The 20,899-nt window shown below is 40.0% G+C and overlaps 1 protein-coding gene across 1 annotated transcript; it reads right to left on the bottom strand.

Moving 5' to 3' along the window:
• Positions 1–114: 114 nt before the first annotated feature.
• LOC123771859 (chromosome transmission fidelity protein 8 homolog) lies at positions 115–20,597 on the bottom strand. Its single transcript, XM_045764581.2, has 3 exons — positions 20,431–20,597; positions 8,760–8,877; positions 115–387 (listed from the first exon to the last, which is right to left on the bottom strand). Exons 1-3 carry the CDS (start codon positions 20,481–20,483, stop codon positions 148–150), a joined length of 411 nt encoding a protein of 136 aa, XP_045620537.2. The 5' UTR covers positions 20,484–20,597; the 3' UTR covers positions 115–147.
• Between the last annotated feature and the right edge of the window lie 302 nt (positions 20,598–20,899).

The raw sequence follows: 20,899 nt of genomic DNA, 5'->3' as shown, positions 1-20,899 counted from the left end.
AACTAATGACTTTTCCAAGGGAGCATGAGACACCAAACCAGCCTGTTATTCTACCAACATATTTGCATACTAGTACTGTGTATTCGTAGGTAAAAAGTAAATCAAACAAATGGAAGCGTAAAAATATTTTTTAATAAAATATTGAATTTAATTTTGCATGCTTGCAATAATTGGCTTTGGCCTAGTTTTAAAGAGAAGTTTCTTCTTGACAATTGCCTTGATGCTGTACTCCACAGACTGGTGTGCATGTCTATCTTGCAAGTCTTGTGCGCCATCAACGTCCATACTCTCGTCAACCCTCGTCTTTCTCATTACTGCTAAGGGCTTGTCGAGATCTTGAACCTTGCCGTATAATATATGATGACCAATGATAAGAACTGGTATGCCCTGGGGGATAAAGATGCTATTAAATTGGTATACTGGAAAGATATTGGATAATTCTCCCAGCCATCCAGAGCCTAAGGAACATTAAAGCTTCAAAATGCTAACTAAATTTCACAAACATAACCTCCACCCCTATACTTAAAGAAATCAAAGTACTCATCTTGAGGTTATCTTGAGATGATTTCGGGGCTTTTTAGTGTCCCCGCGGCCCAGTCCTAGACCAGGCCTCCACCCATTCTTGCAAATTGTGTATACAAATTTCAGTTGAATAATTTATTACGGTCAATTAAATACGGTCTGAAGTTGACTTTAAAATTAAACAATGTAGGAATAACTGAAGAGTCCGCTGTTTCAAGTGACGAGATGTGAGAAATTGAAGCAAGGAGTTGGTAGTCCTACAATGTCGCTATTGGATAAGTTAACAACCTGAATGACAAAAGTTATGAGATGAAACTCGAAAAGAAATAGGAATGTTGATATGCTCATAAACATATGTATATTCAGCCCCAGTATGACAAATTCTATACTCAAATCATAATTTAGTTTGCATCTATACTTGAGCAAAATTATTAGTAATCATTTTGACACCAAATTTATAATAACCTGAAAACTGAAGAAACTTTTAAGAGTAAAAAACTGTTTGATGTCACCAAGCAGGACCCCGAGATGCCCAAAATGTTCATGATCGGAACACGTCGACAGGTTGAAACATTAAAGTGTTAAAAACATCAACAAATGGAAAAGGTGTAGTGTTAAGTGATCAGGTAGAGGAGGAAGAGGAAAAAGTAACTTTATGGATATGGATATCCATAGTTACTATGGATATGGAAAGTGCATACAGCAGTGAGAAGCCTTATTAACACTGGGGAAGAGACTCAATATGATTGTTAATTAACACCTTTTGCATTCAGGAGGTTATCTTCGAGATGATTTCGGGGCTTAGCGTCCCTGCGGTCCGGTCCTCGACCAGGCCTCCTTTTCGTTACACATTTATTAACAAGTTAGGTGAGAAGGTGGTGGAGGCCAAGACCGTCGGTAGTTTCAAAGCGTTATGTGACAAAGAGTGCTGGGAAGACGGGACACCATGAGCGTAGCTCTCATCCTGTAACTACACTTAGATAATTACATCCCCAGGAAGCAGCCCGTAGCAGCTGTCTAACTAGCAGGTACTACTGCTAGGTGAACAGGAGCATCAGGATGAAAGAAACTGCCCATTTGTTTCTGCCTCCAACGGGGATCGAATCCGAAGCTCTGTCCACTAAGCTGTCAGGCCCCCTTAGTGTATTTTCTTGTCCAAAGTGAGCCACCCCTTTCAGCGACACTCTTGTGATATGTATAGTGCTTAGAACTGTACTCATTTTTCTACTTATGAACCTATTTACAGGCAGCCATTGGTAAGAGCAGGAGCTGCGTTCCTGTAAAAGCCAGGCCGGTCGGCCGAGCGGACAGCACTCTGGACTTGTGATCCTGTGGTCCTGGGTTCGATCCCAGGCGCCGGCGAGAAACAATGGGCAGAGTTTCTTTCACCCTATGCCCCCTGTTACCTAGCAGTAAAATAGGTACCTGGGTGTTAGTCAGCTGCCACGGGCTGCTTCCTGGGGGTGGAGGCCTGGTCGAGGACCGGGCCGCGGGGACACTAAAGCCCCGAAATCATCTCAAGATAACCTCAAGGCACTGTGTATAGAAAACACAGGATGGGGGGTCCAGAAACCTCAAAAATTACACTTCGCTCAATCAAATACAGTACAGTATTTGAACATTAATATTTAATGCTTCCTCCACGTTCCAGTCATAAATTAAGAATGGAATGATTGAAATGTACAATGAGCCAATGCTTAATATAAGTTATACACATACAGTACTGTATATACATATACACACACACACAGATGCCGAAGAAATATAAGAAAATTCACCTTCGCAAATAGAGTGGTAGACGGTTGGAACAAGTTAAGTGAGAAGGTGGTGGAGGCCAAGACCGTCAGTAGTTTCAAAGCGTTATATGACAAAGAGTGCTGGGAAGACGGGACACCACGAGCGTAGCTCTCATTCTGTAACTACACTTAGGTAATTACACACATACAAACCAGGAGGCAGATCTTCAGAGAACCAGATACATTAAGAATTCCAGAGAACAACATAGGGCATATAGAGGTGTGTAGAGATGAAGTGGAAAATATGGTAAAGGAGCTCGGTAAGAACAAAGCAGCTGGCCCAGATGGAGTTTCACCATGGGTTCTGAGAGAATGTGCATCTGAGCTCAGCATTCCACTTCACCTGATCTTTCAGGCATCCCTGTGTACAGGAATCGTAGCAGACGAGTGGAAACAGGCTAACATTGTTCCAATCTACAAAAGTGGCAGCAGGGAAGACCCCCCCTCAATTATAGACCTGTATTATTGATAAGTGTAGTAGTGAAAGTATTGGAAAAACTAATCAAAACAAAATGGGTAGAACACCTGGAGAGAAATGATATAATATCAGACAGACAGTATGGTTTTCGATCTGGAAGATCCTGTGTATCGAATTTACTCAGTTTCTATGATTGAGCCACAGAGATATTACAGGAAAGAGATGGTTGGGTTGACTGCATCTATCTGGGCCTAAAAAAGGCTTTCAACATAAGAGGTTGTTCTGGAAACTGGAAAATATTGGAGGGGTGACAGGTATGCTTCTAACATGGATGAAAAATTTTCTGACTGATAGAAAAATGAGGGCAGTAATCAGAGGCAATGTATTGGACTGGAGAAATGTCACAAGTGGAGTACCACAGGGTTCAGTTCTTGCACCAGTGATGTTTATTGTCTACATAAATGATCTACCAGTTGGTATACAGAATTATATGAACATGTTTGCTGATGATGCTAAGATTATAGGAAGGATAAAAAACTTAGATGATTGTCATGCCCTTCAAGATGATCTGGACAAAATAAATATATGGAGCACCACTTGGCAAATGGAATTTAATGTTAATAAATGCCATGTTATGGAATGTGGAATAGGAGAATATAGACCCCACACAACCTATATATTATGTAAGAAATCTTTAAAGAATTCTGATAAAGAAAGAGATCTAGGGGTGGTTCTAGATAGAAAACTATCACCCGAGGACCACATAAAGAATATTGTGCGAGGAGCCTATGCCACGCTTTCTAACTTCAGAATTGCGATGGCGATATACTAAAGAAATTGTTCACAACTTTTGTTAGGCCAAAGCTAGAATATGCAGCGGTTGTGTGGTGCCCATATCTTAAGAAGCACATCAACAAACTGGAAAAGGTGCAAAGACATGCTACTAAGTGGCTCCCAGAACTGAAGGGCAAGAGCTACGAGGAGAGGTTAGAGGCATTAAATATGCCAAAACTGGAAGACAGAAGAAAAAGAGGTGATATGATCACTACGTACAAAATAGCAACAGGAATTGATAAAATCGATAGGGAAGATTTCCTGAGACCTGGCACTTCAAGAACAAGAGGTCATAGATTTAAACCAGCTAAACAAAGATGTCGAAGAAATATAAGAAAATTCACTTTCGCAAACAGTGGTAGACGGTTGGAACAAGTTAGGTGAGAAGGTGGTGGAGGCCAAGACCGTCAGTAGTTTCAAAGCGTTATATGACAAAGAGTGCTGGGAAGACGGGACACCACGAGCGTAGCTCTCATCCTGTAACTACACTTAGGTAATTACATATACTGTATGTATGTTATACCTAATAGGCCAAGATGCCTAACAAGCCAAATTTTCCAGAAATAATATATTTTCAAGCACATTTTCTTATGAAATTATAAAGCTTTTCATTACATTATACAGTATTTGATTTAATTAGTTTATTTACTTTCAATCAAAACTGACAAATTTTTATAAAATCTCTGCTAACTTAACTAAGTAAATCATGTTCCTAGTATAATATACTGTCACATAGAAATCACATTATCATGATACTGTATATCATTGAGAAAATCCATAGAAGCCGTGATGAGGATTCGAACCTATGTGTTGGGTGTTCCCAAATGCACGCTCTAGTCAACTATCTTGAGATGATTTCGGGGCTTTGCGTTCTCGTGGCCCAGTCCTTGACAAGGCCTCCTTCTTGTTACACAACCACAGGAAGCAGCCCGTAGCAGCTGTCTAACTCCCAGGTACCTATTGACTGCTAGGTGAACAGGAGCATCAGGGGTGAAAGACACTGCTCATTTGTTTCCGCCTCCGCCGGGGATCGAACCCGGAACCTCAGGACTACGAATCCCGAGCGCTGTCCACTCAGCTGTCAGGCCCCGCCACAACATGGTAAAAGAATTGCAACCTTGGGTACTAGTTTACCCCTGAGAATTCCTGCTGCTTCCACTGAAGCTGAACCGGGATTTCATAAAATTCCCTCATGCAATCTGGCTCTGTCGTCCAGTAATTCTTCCTCTTGACGACCCTCTTTCAATACACAGAGAAATCACATTATTGTGATATATATCAATGAGAAAACCCACAGGAGTTGTGTTGAGAGGATTAGATCTATGCCGTAGGTGTTTCCAGATGAACACTCTAGTTGACTATACCACGACATGGTAAAAGAATTGCAACCTGGGGGGTACTACTGCATTTTCGAGGGTTCCCGAGGCCGAGATTCTAGTTCAGCTTCAGTGGAAGCCTTGGTAATCCTTGAGGGTGCAGTAGTGCCCCAGTATACCTTGTGGTGTTCCCGGGGCTTAGCATCCCCGCAGCCCGGTCGTCGACCAGGCCTCCTGGTTGCTGGACTGGTCAACCAGGCTGTTGGACGTGGCTGCTTGCAGCCTGATGTATGAATCACAGCCTGATTGATCAGGTATCCTTTGGCGGTGCTTATCGAGTTCTCTTGAACACTGCGAGGGGTCGGCCAATTATGTCCCTTATGTGTAGTGGAAGCGTGTTGAACAGTCTCGGGCCTCTGATGTTGATAGTTCTCTCTTGAACACTGTCAGGGGTTGACCAGTTATGTGTAGTGGAAGCGTGTTGAACAATCTCCGGCCTCTGATGTTGATAGTTCTCTCTTGAACACTGTGAGGGGTCGGCCAGTTATGTGTAGTGGAAGCGTGTTGAACAGTCTCACGCCTCTGATGTTGATAGTTCTCTCTTGAACACTGTGAGGGGTTGGCCAGTTATGTGTAGTGGAAGCGTGTTGAACAGTCTCCGGCCTCTGATGTTGATAGTTCTCTCTTGAACACTGTGAGGGGTCAGCCAGTTATGTGTAGTGGAAGCGTGTTGAACAGTCTTGGGCCTCTGATGTTGATAGTTCTCTCTTGAACACTGTGAGGGGTCTACCAGTTATGTCCCTTATGTGTAGTGGAAGCGTGTTGAACAGTCTCGGGCCTCTGATGTTGATAGTTCTCTTTAGAACACTGTGAGGGGTCTGCCAGTTATGTCCCTTATGTGTGGTGGAAGCGTGTTGAACAGTCTCGGGCCTCTGATGTTGATAGTTCTCTCTTCAACACTGTGAGGGGTCGGCCAGTTATGTGTAGTGGAAGCGTGTTGAACAGTCTCGGGCCTCTGATGTTGATAGTTCTCTCTTCAACACTGTGAGGGGTCGGCCAGTTATGTGTAGTGGAAGCGTGTTGAACAGTCTCGGGCCTCTGATGTTGATAAAGTTCTCTTTCAGAGTACCTGTTGCACCTCTGCTTTTCAACGGGGGTATTCTGCACATCCTGCCATGCCTTCTGGTCTCATGTGATGTTATTTCTGTGCAGGTTTGGGACCAGCCCCACTACTATTTTCCACGTGTAAATTATTATGTATCTCACCTGCCTGCACTCAAGAGAATACAGATTTAGGCATTTTAGTCGGTCCCAATAGTTTAGATGTTTTACTAAGTGGATTCTAGCAGTATAGGATCTCTGCATACTCTCCAGGTCAGCAATTTCTCCAGCTTTGAAAGGTGCTGTCATTGTGCAGCAGTACTCCACTCTAGAAAGCACTAGTGTTTTGAAGAGTATCATCATTGGTATAGCATCTGTAGTTTGAATGAATAGTTCTTGTTATCCAACCTGTCATTTTTCTTGCAGTTGTGACGGCTACTTTATTGTGTTCTTTAAAGGTAATGTCTTCCGACATGAGTACACCCAAATCCTGTACATTGCTTTTTCGTTCTATGTTATGATTTGACTGCATTTTGTATGTGGTTTCTATTTTATATTTTAAATTTTCCATAGTGCAATAGCTGGAACTTATCTTCATTAAATACCATATTGTTTTCTGTAGCCCATTGAAAGACCTGATTTACATCTGATTGGAGGTTCGCCGTGTTCTCTATGTTGCCAACTCAAATAAAAATTCTAGTGTCATCTGCAAAGGATGATACAGTGCTATAGATTGTGTCCTTGTCTATTTCCGATTTGAGGATGAGAAAGAGTACTGGAGCAAGCACAGTACCCTGAGGGGACTGAGCTCTTCACGGTTGATGGACCGTATTTTATTTTGTTGACTATTACAGACTTCTGTTAGTCAGGAAATTGTAGATCCATCTGGCTATTTTTCCGGTAATTCCTTTTTGCATGCATTTTGTGCGCAATAACACCACATTATTGCAATAAGGTCACATTTGTCAACGGCTTTTGCAAAATCTGTGTAAATTACATCAGCGTTTTGCTTGTCTTCCATAGCATCTAATGCCATATCATATTGGTCCAGCAACTGTGGCAGGCAAGAGCGCCCTGTTCTGAAACCATGTTGTCCGGGGTTATGGAGATGCTGTAATTCCATGTATTTTGTGATCTTACTTCTTAGCACACTCTCAAAGATTTTTATGATGTGTGATGCTAGTGCTATCAGTTTGTAATTTTTTGCTTCTGCCTTATAAAGGTGGTGCTATCTCTGCTGTTTTTAGTATGTCAGGGATAACGCCAGTATCAAGGCTTTGCCTCCAAAGAATGTGAAGAGCCTGCGACAGTGGTTTTTTACCGTTCTTGATGAATATGGAGTTCCAGGAATCAGGACCTGGTGCAGAATGCATAGGCATACTGTCTATGGCTTCTTCAAAATTCAGTGGGGATAGGGTGACGTCTGATATATGATTTGATGTTGGTATCGTATCCATGAAAAATTCATTTGGGTTATCAATCTTTTAGTGCGTTTAGTGGCTCGCTGAAAACAGTCGTACTGATTCCTCAGTATTTCGCTCATTTCTTTGTTGTCACCTGTGAAAGTTCCATCTCTATGTCGCAGGGGCTCAATACTAGATGTAGTTTTTGATCTTGATTTTGCATAGAAGAGAAAATATTTGGGATTTCTCTCTATTTCACTGATGGCCTTTTTGCTCTCTTTGTCTCTCTTGAATTTTGTATGATTCTTGTAGCTTTAGTTCAATCATTTCTATTTCTCTATTTAGCCTTCTTCGTCGTTCTTGAGATAGGGTGCGACTCTCAAGTTGTTCCACGATTCATTTTCTACTCCTATAGAGGAAACGCTGTTCCCGTTCCAGTCTGCATCTCTTCCTCTTTTTTTTCATAGGTGTATGTGATTTGAGCATATTTCTAGAGCTACTGAGTTTATTTTTTCCAGGCACTGGTTCAGGTTTGCATTTTCTAGCTGTTCTTCTCAGTTTATTGCTGTGAAGTCTTGGTTTATTTGCTCCCAGTTTATCTGTTTATTGTTGAAGTTAAATTTGATGAATTCTCCATACAGCAAATTTTCCCCTCTCATTCGCCTTCTTTTTCTCCTCCCTTCTCTTTTCTTCTTCTCACTGCCCCTCCCCAGGTTGCAATTTTTTTACCATGTTGTGGCATAGTCGATTAGAGTGTGCATCCGGGAACACCCAGCGCATAGGTTCAAATCCTCATCATGGCTCCTGTGGATCTTCTCATAATATACTATTATTGTTCGAAAAGAACCAATCTGAAATTAATGAAAATTGTTCTGTATGTTAGCAAATCGGACTTTACCTACTAGGCCAAGCAGCGCAGTTCCTGGCAATTAGGTACAGCATGTACTATACAGTATATAAATAAAACCCCAAAGACTGTAGTGTGAGTGTCCAACTTGCAATCCGTGTAACTCTAAATTTCATCAGAGCATATGAAAACTTTGCATAAAAGTGCTTCCACAAATCTCTCCAAATTCACATACACACATACAGTGGCACCTCGATTAATGAGTTTAATCCGTTCCGGCACCGAGCTCGTCATGTGGAAAACTCGTCTTGCGAAACAACAACAAAATTGTCATAAAAGGTGTCCGAGAACCAGCGAAAACGCTCGTTAATCGAGGTAAAGCTCGTTAATAGAGACTAATGTTCTGCGAGTGGCTCGCTCGTAGATAGAGCCGCTCGTTAATCGAGGTGCCACTGTACTGTATTTCAAATTCCAATACTATTTACCATTAAAATCTTTCAACAATAAAATAAATCAACGCACCTGCTTGGTGAAGTGAACATCTCCAATGAATTTGTTTCGCATTTCTGACTTGGTCCGCGACTCCAGGTCTCCCTGGAGCTCTATCATCATCCATTCCGCAAGACCGTCTTGATCGGTCCTGTGGCAAGAAAACATTACGATAACACAAAGCAAAATGTAATGAATATAGAACTGACTTCCTCATATAATAATTTATCACAATAAACTGGCTGTATTTTTTGGAAGTCTGAATGCATGTTAGAGTGGATGTTGGACATAGGGTCATTGTTTTATGTGGATGCAATTCAACAGGCAACAGGAATTACTATGTAAAATGTATTCTTATTATTCTTATTTACACTGCAGGAATTTACTCCATGTCTATTTTGAAATTTGCTCTATTTTGAGAGCACCATGAATTTACCAGGTGGTTAAAAACCAGTGCTGAGTGTAATGAAATACCCTTTGTGGTTGGTCCTGTGGGGCTCTGTGGTCTACAGGGAGTCACTAAGTAGCCTCCAGAAATACCCCTTTCTGGTTGGTCCTGTGTGGCTCTGTGGTCTACAGGGAGTCACTAAGTAGCCTCCAGAAAATATCCACCAACATGCACTGATATAATTACTATACTGTTCCCCCCCCCCCCCCCCCCCCCGAGGCAAGAGCAGCAGAGGAAGCTTAGCTGCTCCAAGGCAAAAGTGTCGAAGACCCACACTCACTGAAGTACTCATAAAAAAGACAAGGCATATTCATATCTGTAGATGAGGCTGTAAATGCCTAAATCATAGAGTGGTGACAGCCTGAGAGAGCAGTTCAACCAAAACTGTATTACACACAGAAATCACAATAGCATGATATATCAAATGAACAAATCCACAAAGGCCATGATGAGGGTTCGAACCTACATCCGGGATGATCCCAAACGTGCCTTAGTTGACTGCACCACGACATGGAAAAGAATTGCAACCAGGAGTTCAACTGACCTCACACAGATCCTGCAGCCTCTCTGAGACACAAACCGGGGTTTTACACAATTCTCCCCATGCACCTGGGCTCTGTCAGCAAGCTGTTCTACCTCTTCGCCCTTACTTCAATACACATGATGAGATTCGAACCCTCATCACGGCCCTTGTGGATTTGTTCATTAAAATTGTATTGATTGTTGCTGCCAGAGGCATCTGGTTTATTGTGCACCCCATACTCATCCTGTGAGTGGTAACGCACAGGATGCGCTTACAGAGGGCATTACATTATTACAGAGGGCACAAAAGGTCTTTATCAGACCTCAACGGAGATTATTACATAAACAATTGCATCTATCCTTCACACCTTATAATTACAATGTCAGAACTATAGTCCAGCACCAACCAATGGTACCCACCCACGGATAAAAAGAACCCCTCATCAGCAGACCACAAATTGGAGGCAACAGGAATGACTAACGGAGTCTAAGACTCACAAAACATGTCCTGTTAAACTGTAAACAGGCCCCCTGGGGGTTAGGAGGCATAAATCTAATTTACTCCACACAAGAAAGATGACTGAAGAAGAGTCAGCTCGCAGTGGAAGTAGCAAGCTGATAGCTGACTCTAATTGCAAAAGATAGAAAAAGATAGAAAAAAAGATAGAAAAGAAAAAAAAGATAGAAAAAGATAGAAAAAGACACAAGAAACACTTTACGAATGAAATGCAAAAAACTTGAAGACAATGAAGAAAGGACATACAGTACTTATTAGTAAAAAAAAAATACTAGAAAATATTAACACACTAAGACCTTAAAACTTGGGAAAATGTGAGAGAAACTAGTTACATAATATTGAGTATATGACAGTGTTATTTTTATTTTTTTATTTATTTATATATGCAAGAGTTCTTACATTCTTGTACAGCCACTAGTACGCTTAGCTTTTTGGGCATTAATTGCACGATATTAAGTAAATATTTCTTAAGTCTCTCTTTTAAACTGGTTGAGAGACATACAGCTTTTTAACTACATTTGTGAGATCGTTCCACAAACATGGATCCAATCCATTTCAATGTATAGATCCTTGATTTGCAATGCATTTCAGCTTTGGTTGAGTCTCAACTCTAGGAATATCAAAGAGATATTTGTTCCTCAAGTCTCCACTGGAGACTTTCTGCGCTGTGGAAAGGGAAGGACCTGCTGTATGGGTGACAGCTTCTCCCCCCATATCAATCCACCCTGGCTTTGCACCCTGGAGAAGTCACTCCAGATCGATAACCAGAGTTCAACAACATAGTCTCCTGAGACTGATACCTGGTTGATACCTGGTTGAAGGGGTTCTGGGAGTTCTTCTACTCCCCAAGCCCGGCCCGAGGCCAGGCTTGACTTGTGAGAGTTTGGTCCAAAAGGCTGTTGCTTGGAGCGGCCCGCAGGCCCACATACCCACCACAGCCCGACTGAGCTGTGGTGGGTATGTGGCCCTGATGGATGCCTACTACTATTTGTTCCTTGTGTAGTTACCTTGAGTTCTATTACAGCCTGCTAGGTCAGGATTGGCATTACAGTTCAGAGTTTTGTAGATATAGAGAATGCTTCAGAGTGTGTCCAGAGACTTGATATTTAACATGGTCAAAGATTTCCCTAAGAGAGCTGAGTGGTGTCTGAGACTGGAATTTGTTATTGATCTAATTCCTGATTTTTGGTTGAGTAATTAGAGGTCGGAGGTAATTAATGGTGGTGGATCCTCCTGGCACAGATATCAAAGGTGAGATATGCATTAAGTGTAGAGTAACTAGGGCAAAGCGAGGAACATAGTACTGTATCTGATTTTGAAGAGAATGCCTCCACTGTCTTAGAAATTTTTTAGTTATATTTTGTATATGGCAATGGAAATTTAGTTTATGGTCAATGTGAACACCAAGGAACTTCCCTTCTACTCTACCCGTAATTTGGGTATCATTAATTCTTAGATTAATGTAATTGTTGGACTTGTTACCAAACATTATGTAAAACCTCTTGTTTGTTGGCAGTCAACCACAAATGGAGTTGATTTACTTCAGTATTCACTGTGTCGTTTAGAATAAGTAATTACCTAAGTGTAGTTACAGGATAAGAGCTATGCTCGTCGTGTCCCATCTTGAAGTGAAGTTAAGTTACTTTAAGTTAGTGAAGTTACTTCACCTAACCCATATTAAGTGGGTTAGCACGTGAGAAAATGAAGGTTGTATAATCAGCATACAAAACTGGCTTTAAATGTTGTGTGGTATTTGGAAGATCACTGATATACATGAGGAAACAGGAGTGGACCAAGTATAGTACCCTAGAGAAAGCCAATGTTAATTGTGAGAGTAGAAGTGGCATCGTTCACTGAAACATACTGCTGCCTGTCACTAAGGTAAGATTGCAAGTACTGAAGGGAAGGGAGGGATTTATCAGGATAAAGCACCAAGCCATTACGACTATATAGCACTTGGAAGGGGGATTAGGATAAGTATTTGGTATGGGATAGGGGGGAAGGAATGGTGCCCAACCACTTGGACAGTCGGAGATTGAACACCGACCTGCATGAAGCAAAACTATTGCTCTACCGTCCACCCTAAGTTACCAAGTGGTAACTTGTTAAGTGGTACCACCCTACCACTGCAAACCACCTTAAGCCCATCATCACCCAGCAAAAATTTGCTATCAGAATAATAACTAACTCTGCTTTCAGACAACACTCAGCTCCCTTGTTTAAATCCCTTAACTTGCTAAATATTAACTCCCTCCACACATTCTCTTGTGTCAACTACATTTACAAAACCCTGATCTTAAATGCAAACCATGCTCTGAAACTCTCCCTGGACAGATGTAATAGGACCCATTATCACCACACCAGAAATAAATATCTCTTTGATATCCCCAGGGTCAAACTTAATCTGTGTAAACATTCTATGCAAATTAAGGGACCTAGTCTATGGAACTCACTCCCTAATGAATTGAAAAGCTGTCAAACTTTTGCCTCATTTAAAAACAAAACCAAAAAGTACCTAATTTCATCTTCGTAGTTTCCAACACTGAGCTTTAAATTTGCTCTGTATCTAGTGTTACCTAATCTCCCAATCTTTATGTACTTAATCCAAACAACTTTATCATTGTATTCATTGCTGTCTTCTTTTATGTGCTAGCCATATGCTGTATTGTGCCTGCTAAGTTTTGTTAAACTACCATTCAAGCTGTCATTGTTATTGCAGTCATTCTGAGCTACCTATGTGCTTTCATATACCTACAATTTTTCTCTCATCTTTTATTTTTTCTCATGCTATGTAACTGTTATAATTTTTATAAATTTTGCAAGTATTTACCTACTTATAAGTTTCTTAGTTTAAGGACCTGCCCGAAACGCTGCACGTACTAGTGGCTTTACAAGAATGTAATTACTATGCTATGTATTCTCACAATCCCAATGTACCTTCTTGTATATATATAAATAAATAAATAAATAACAAATAAATAAATAAATAAATAAGTTGTACTGAAGGGAGTGACCTCTCACTCCAGAGAGTTGGAGTTTTATTTACATCTGGCGGCCCACATATTGTGCTCCGAGTGGACTCTGTCCCAACCTCATGACCCACTCATGTATTTCTTCTTTTATGTGGTACAACAATGTGACAGTCCATATCAAAGAATTTCTTTCCTAACGTTTTGCATTACCAAGTAGTGATGACATTGATGACAAAACCCAACCAAATACAGTGGCACCTCGACTTACGATTGCCCCGACTTACGATAATTTCGAGTTATGATGTAAATTTGATTGAAAAATGTGACTCGACTTACGATAGTGACGTCGACTAACAATATTTGTTGGTACACGTTTGGGTTGACCGAGCTCGTGGTTCCCGGTCACGCGGGCCGACCTGCCTCAGTTTACTAGAGCTGGTGGTGATTTTATGGTGATTTTTTGCTTTTCGAACATAAAACTGATTATTATATATCACGCCATGGGTCCCAAGAAAGTCAGTGGTAAGGTTCAACCTAAGCTGCGTGTACTAGTGGCTTTACAAGAATGTAATTACTATGCTATGTATCCTCACAATCCCAATGTACCTTCTTGTATATATATATATATATATATATAAATAAATAAATAAATCAATAAATAAAGAAAATAGTTGTGAGTAGAGACAGTAGAGGATGTCCCTTCCTCATTAAGAAAATGTGTGAAGTATGGGAAGAACTGCAAAGTTTTGTTGAAAAAACACGCCCAGATAAAGCTGTAGCAGGCCGTTGAATTTACCTTTAAATGACAATGTGATGTCTTACTACAGACAAGTGTTACAATGTAGGGAAAAACAAGTGTTTTTAGACAGATTCTTAGTAAGACAAGCAAGCAGTGAGCCACAAGCAGGTCCTAGTGGTATGCAGGCAAAACATGCCAGAGAGTGTATCCCAGAGAAGTCCTCACTGCCTGATGTTATAATGGAAGGGGACGCCCCTTCCAAACAGTAACACCTCTCCTCCCCCCCCTCATCACCATCTTCCATACACCATCAAGAGTCCTCTATAAAGGTAAGATAAACATATGTACTGTATTGTAGTTAGAGAAAAAATTTGTATTCAGTGTAAAATGTATTTGTAAGTTAATATATTGGAGGGTGGGGAACGGATTAATTCAATTCCCTTTATTTCTCAAGGGAAAAATCGCTTCGCCTTACGATATTTTGAATTACGATATGTATCTGGGAACGGATTACCATCGTAAATCGAGGCCCCGCTCTACCATAATTGAGATAAGGATGCATTTACAAAACCCTGTTCTTAAGTGCAAACCCTGTTCTGAAACTCTTCCTGGACAGATGTAATAGAACACATAATCACCACACCAAAAATAAATATATCTTTGATATTCCCATAGTCAAGCTTAATCTGTGTAAACACTCTATACAAATAATGGGACCTAGTCTATGGAACTCACTCCCTAATGAACTGAAAGGCTGTCAAACTTTTGCCTTATTGAAAAATAAAACCAAAAAGTACCTAGTTGACTAGACCACACACTAGAAGGTGAAGGGACGACGACGTTTCGGTCCGTCCTGGACCAGTCACAATCGACGAGAATGGTCCAGGACGGACCGAAACATAATCGTCGTCCCTTCACCTTCTAGTGTGTGGTCTGGTCAACTTACTTTAGCCACGTTATTGTGACTCATCGCCTGCAAAAAGTACCTATTTTCATCTTCATAGTTTCCTACCTAGTGTCTTGAAACTCGCACTGTATCTAGTGCTACCCAATTCCCCCAATATATGTACCTATGCCATACAACTTCACCATTGTAATCGTTGCTGTTATCTTATATCGTGTTATACACATAGTTTACTACATTATATCTTGCAATAATCCTCAAATTATGATCAAATGTATCTGTGGATAACTCTTAAATTTACTTAAATGTACCTACTTTTTTTTCTGTCAAATTTCTTATACAATGTAATTTTTTTATACTTTCTGACAACGCATTTTTACACTTTCTGACAATGTATCTGTAATTTCTTTTTTAATTTTGCTAGAAATTACCTTCTTAAAATCATATGTTAGATTAAGGACCTGCCCGAAACGTTATACGTGCTAGTGGCTTTACAAGAATGTCACACTTCAAGTCTCTGTACTCTCATAAACCCAATGTACCTTCTTGTATATATATAAATAAATAAATAAATAAATAGTTCACCCATCTTATCTTGAGGTAATCTTGAGATGATTTCGGGGCTCAGCGTTCCCGCGGCCCGGTCCTCGACCAGGCCTCCTTTTTGTTACACATCCCCAGGAAGCAGCAGCAGCCCGTGGCAGGTGTCTAACTCCCAGGTACCTATTGACTGATAGGTGAACAGGGGCATCAGGCTGAAAGAAACTCTGCCCATTTTTGTTTCCGCCTCCAACGGGGATTGAACCCGGAACTTCAGGAGAATGAATCCGAAGTGCTGTCCACTCAGCTATCAGGCGCCCTCAATTAAAGCTGTAAAGTATTTTAGTAATTACAAAATAAACGGGGGATAGACCTTTGGGCTCACACGCCTGGGGTCCGCAGTACGAGTCTCCAACAGCCGATCGGCTGAGGGAGCCGGTTGGCCGAGCGGACAGCACACTGGACTTGTGATCCTGTGGTCCCGGGTTCGATCCCGGGCGCCGTCGAGAAACAATGGGCAGAGTTTCTTTCACCCTATGCCCCTGTTACCTAGCAGTAAAATAGGTACCTGGGAGTTAGTCAGCTATCACGGGCTGCTTCCTGGGGGTGGAGGGCTGGTCGAGGACCGGGCCGCGGGGACACTAAAGCCCCGAAATCATCTCAAGATAACTTCAAGCTAAGTGAATGGCATGTTAGTGATTACAGGCCTATATATTATATTGTTCAACCCGCAACAAATACAGTCCTGAAGACCAGGCCAATGAGAATGGGAATCAGAATAAGTCTTACCCTAACTTTATACAATATTTTCCCCCATTCATATACTGTTTAGTACTCTTTATAGATTGAAATTAATTACCCATATAAGATGTAGGGAAATATAAAACATTAAGTAATAAAGACAAACTTGACTTAACCTCACCTGGAGTACAGTGCACTGTACTGTAGTATACTGAAGTACAGTGCTCTGTATTGTAGTATACTGGAGTACAGTGCTCTGTACTGTACTCCAGTACACTGATATTTTACACTCCTGATATTTTCCTGATACTCCTGATTCCTGATACTCCTGAAAGCACTGATATTTTACATTCCTCCAGTCTCCGTGGTGCAGTGGTAAGACACTCGCCTTGTGTTCCGCGAGCGCTTTGTCCTGGGTTCGTATCCTGGCCGGGGAAGATTTACTGGGCGCAAATCCTTAACTGTAGCCTCTGTTTAACTCAACAGTAAAATGTGTACTTGGTTGTAACAACGATTCTTCGCGGCGGGGATCGTATTCCAGGGACCTGCCCGAAACGCTAAGCGTACTAGTGGCTCTACAAGTATGTAACAACTCTTGTATATATCTCAAAAAAAAAAAAAAAAAATAAGTAAATAAATAAAAAATTCTTGTAAAGCCACTAGCACGCATAGCATTTCGGGCAGGTCCTTAATCTAAAAGATAATCAAACGAATATCAATCAATATACATTACACCACGTTACATAGTTAACTAGTAATACATCAAAATCATGAAAGAAGCTGTAAGGCTTGACTTTACCCGTAATCATTCACTTTATCATATTTTTCATTTCATTTTATGTTCTAGACATGTTAAAAAATAAATGGCTTATGTCTCAAGAAAGACCGAATTACAAGCTATAATTATAAAACCATATATACACATACACATATACATACACATATATACACATACAGTATTTGTCAGTATGACCCGTTTATCAACCTTCCAAGAGCTGCTAATAGTACTTAAAGTTTTATATGCGACCAGGATAACAGTTATAAGTTATTATGTGACCAGGATAACAGTTATACGTCATTATGAAGTCATCATAAGGAATATGTGTAAGTCAAAGATACGCATGTTTTAATGAGTTTTTTTGGGTGACCATTCAATTAAACAATGCCAATGAAGCCACGTAATATCTCTTAGAATTATGTAGGCAAAGAAAAATATACAATATTTCTTTACTACAATGTTTGTGCCGAGCCTAGAAGCTGAGAAAAACACATAAAATCATTCTATAAGAACACAAGACGTAAATAGGTGACAGGTATTCACCTAGTTGTATTCACCTAGTTGTGGTTGCGGGGGTTGAGCTCTGCTCTTTCGGCCCGCCTCTCGACTGTCACTGAATCAACTGTTACTAACTATTAACTCATTTTTTTTCCCCAACACCCACAGGTGACACCTGATTGATGGGAGCAGGAAAGATAACAAATATAATGTTAATTACTTAAATCTAATCTTTGTATATTGTGTTAAATTTTCTTACAATGAACCTGTAAACAATTTTTGTCAATTTTGCTGGAAATTATCTATTTTTAATTATGTGTTAGGTTAGGTTAAGGACCTGCCCGAAACACTATGCCTGCTAGTGGCTTTACAAGAATGTAAAAATCATCATTGCTCTGTACTCTCTTAACTCTCCAATGTACCTTCTTGTATATACATAAATGTATAAATAAATTTGTTAACAATACTTAACATTTTATATACCATCTGATTGATATAAATATATTAACAGTCTCCGTGGTGCAGTGGTAAGACACTCGCCTGGCGTTCCGCGAGCGCTATGTCATGGGTTCGTATCCTGGGCGGGGAGGATTTACTGGGCGCAATTCCTTAACTGTAGCCTCTGTTTAACTCAACAGTAAAATGTGTACTTGGTTGTAACAACGATTCTTCGCGGCGGGGATCGTATTCCAGGGACCTGCCCGAAACGCTACGCGTACTAGTGGCTGTACAAGAATGTAACAACTCTTGTATATATCTCAAAAAAAAAAAAAAAAAAAAAAAACTTTATTGCGACCACACGTCAAGGAATATATCTTGTTATTTATTTATTTATTTATTTATTTATATATATACAAGAAGGTACATTGGGATTATGAGGATACATAGTGTGTGAGCAAAGACATAGTCTATATATTGCTAGTGCACAGATACTTTAAACTGGACTACCATATCAAAATCAAATCAAATCAAATGTTTATTGAGGTAAAAGTACATACATAGAGGATTACCCACCAAACACACACCGAAAGTAAGACGTTGCTACAACGTTCGAACAAGTTTTAACACCTCCTAGCCAGTTATAACAACCAATATAACAAGTTGTAACAACGTTCTAATACGGCATAAACACGTTAAGCCAAGATGTAACAACTTTATTACAAGTTGTAACAAGCGGAAAATAGAGACAGTTACGGTTTGTGTTTCCAGGGGAGTTACAAACATAATGTTGGAATTATAGATAGAGCTAGTACATGCAATACCTGAAGCCACTAGTACGCATAGCGTTTCGGGCATTTCGAGCAAAATCACAATTGCCAGTCTCCGGACATATATTTATTTATTTATTTATATACAAAAAGGTACATTGGGTTCATGAGAGTACAGAGACTTAAAGTTTGACATTCTTGTAAAGCCACTGTCATGTATAGCACTTCAGGCAGATCCTTAACCACTACACTGCGCAAAGCGCCTTTAGGCTCTCAGAGAGTTGTGCTTTTTGTTTTTTAATTTGGCTATATTTTAATGTTTTTTAATGTTTTCATTACTATTTGTGTTTTGAAATGGAAATATTTGACTTTGGAAACATTTTGACATTAAATTTACCTGAACATTTGTAAAAATAACAAAAATATGTCCTTGTCAATTGCACCAAGACGTTTTTGCCGAAAATAGGTGAGCAGTGCAAGGGTTAATCTAACATATAATTTTAAGAAAGTAATTTATAGCAAAATTAAAAAAAAAAATAGTTTATAGGTACATTGTAACAAAGTATAAAAATACATTGTAAAAAGGTATAAAAAAAATACATTGAATAAGAAATTTGACAGAAAAAAACAGTAGGTACGTTAAAGTCAATTTATTGTGCGATCGGTCACACCTACATCTGATCCAGCAATGTGATTGGCTAAACAATGAGATGAAAAAGTTACCTTCTCTCCGATTGGCCACATGAAAAACCACCAGTGACATCTATCGAGAATCAACCTGACCTCTTACAAACTACGTCTGAATTTGGCCGTTTACCCGAAAATGGACGTAATTTGTTGACCAGACCACACACTAGAAGGTGAAGGGACGACGACGTTTCGGTCCGTCCTGGACCATTCTCCAGTCGATTGTGGACGTAATTACTGTAAATTACGTCCAAATTATTGGACGTAATTTGAAAAAAAAAAATTGAGAATAAATTTGGATTTTTTTCCCAAAACAATAAGTTAAAGGTCCTGTGGTAGGTTAAGAGGGGCAGGAAATTCTCCTATGGTTTCAAAAGTCATGAAAAACATTAATTGAAAGTTTCCTCTTAAAGTTTTAAAGTTTAAGAAGCTTTTTTTAAAGTTTTTAAAGTTTTTCCTCTTAAAGTTTTAAAGTTTAAGAAAGTTTTCCTAACCTAACCTAACCGAGTAAGCCGGACGACTCGAACAGAAAACGGGACGTCACTTTCCTGAGCCGATTTCATTTCAAATTACCGTACATCAATTTAGATACATATACATGGACACATATACATTACATAGATACATATTCATTACATAGATACATATAAATTTTATACAGTATACAGCGCGCATACGAGCGGAAAGCGACGTTACGCGCGCTATTTTTACGAGGACGAGATGCGATTAAGTGAATTACGTCAAAACCGCTAATCCCCGAGCACAATCCCTTCGGTGAATCGTGCGAATTGGTCTTTCGACGCTCTTAAGAACCTTCGTAAAGCGGAGAAAAGAAAAATAAACGATACTTCGTGAATAGAGGTATTGGGCACTAGCAGGCTCGAACCCCCGACCCCCGGAGACAAGAACAAGGGGGTTTAGAGCCGTGGCGCAGCGGTAAAGCACTCGTCTAGGGGTTCGTATCCTGGCCCGGGGACGAGGATTGACTGGGCACCAAACCATAATTGTTCACCTAACAGTAATTTACCATTAACGACCTCCCTGGAGCTCTATATGTGCCAGTGGCTTTACAACCATGTTAGAACTCTTGTATACATATATATAATAGATATAGACTAGATATATATGTATAAAATAGATATAAACTTACACTTTTATAGGAATCTGCATCGTCAGTCCGTCAAGGCTCCTTACAACACTCATCCCTTTACCTGAATTTACCTCTACCTCATCGCCAGTATATATTAAATTTAACTACTTTATTGCACTTTAGTGTTATATAACTATTAAAGCTTTTTATGGCGTATTTTAATAATATTTTACCCGTATATGATGCGAGTCACTTCGTACACAACAGGTACGAATCGCACATAAACATTGGCAAGTTTCGTATAAAGAGGATTTCGTTAATATTAATAACTCATAATTTAATGATATTAACACTTAAAAATCTTCTACGTAACAAGCATATATTTATTAAATGAAGGTGAGTAATGTGATAGACATAATGAGGCCTTTATAAGCATGACGGCTGTTATTTCCCAGCTGAAGGACCACAAACGCGATCGAACGCACAAAACTATTCGCCAGTTTTTGGGTAGACTCCTATGACATAATAA

This window comes from Procambarus clarkii, chromosome 38, assembly GCF_040958095.1.
Source record: "Procambarus clarkii isolate CNS0578487 chromosome 38, FALCON_Pclarkii_2.0, whole genome shotgun sequence".
NCBI classification, from domain to species: Eukaryota; Metazoa; Arthropoda; class Malacostraca; order Decapoda; family Cambaridae; genus Procambarus; species Procambarus clarkii.
This window is presented reverse-complemented; position numbering and strand designations above follow the sequence as displayed.

Coding starts and splice junctions, on each gene's coding strand:
- LOC123771859 (XM_045764581.2), bottom strand. CDS start 20,483: ATGAGTGTTGTAAGGAGCCTTGACGGACTGACGATGCAGATTCCTATA. Junction 8,878..20,430: donor ATGCAGATTCCTATAAAAGT/GTAAGTTTATAT, acceptor TTCTTGCCACAG/GACCGATCAAGACGGTCTTG. Junction 388..8,759: donor ATGTTCACTTCACCAAGCAG/GTGCGTTGATTT, acceptor TTTATCCCCCAG/GGCATACCAGTTCTTATCAT.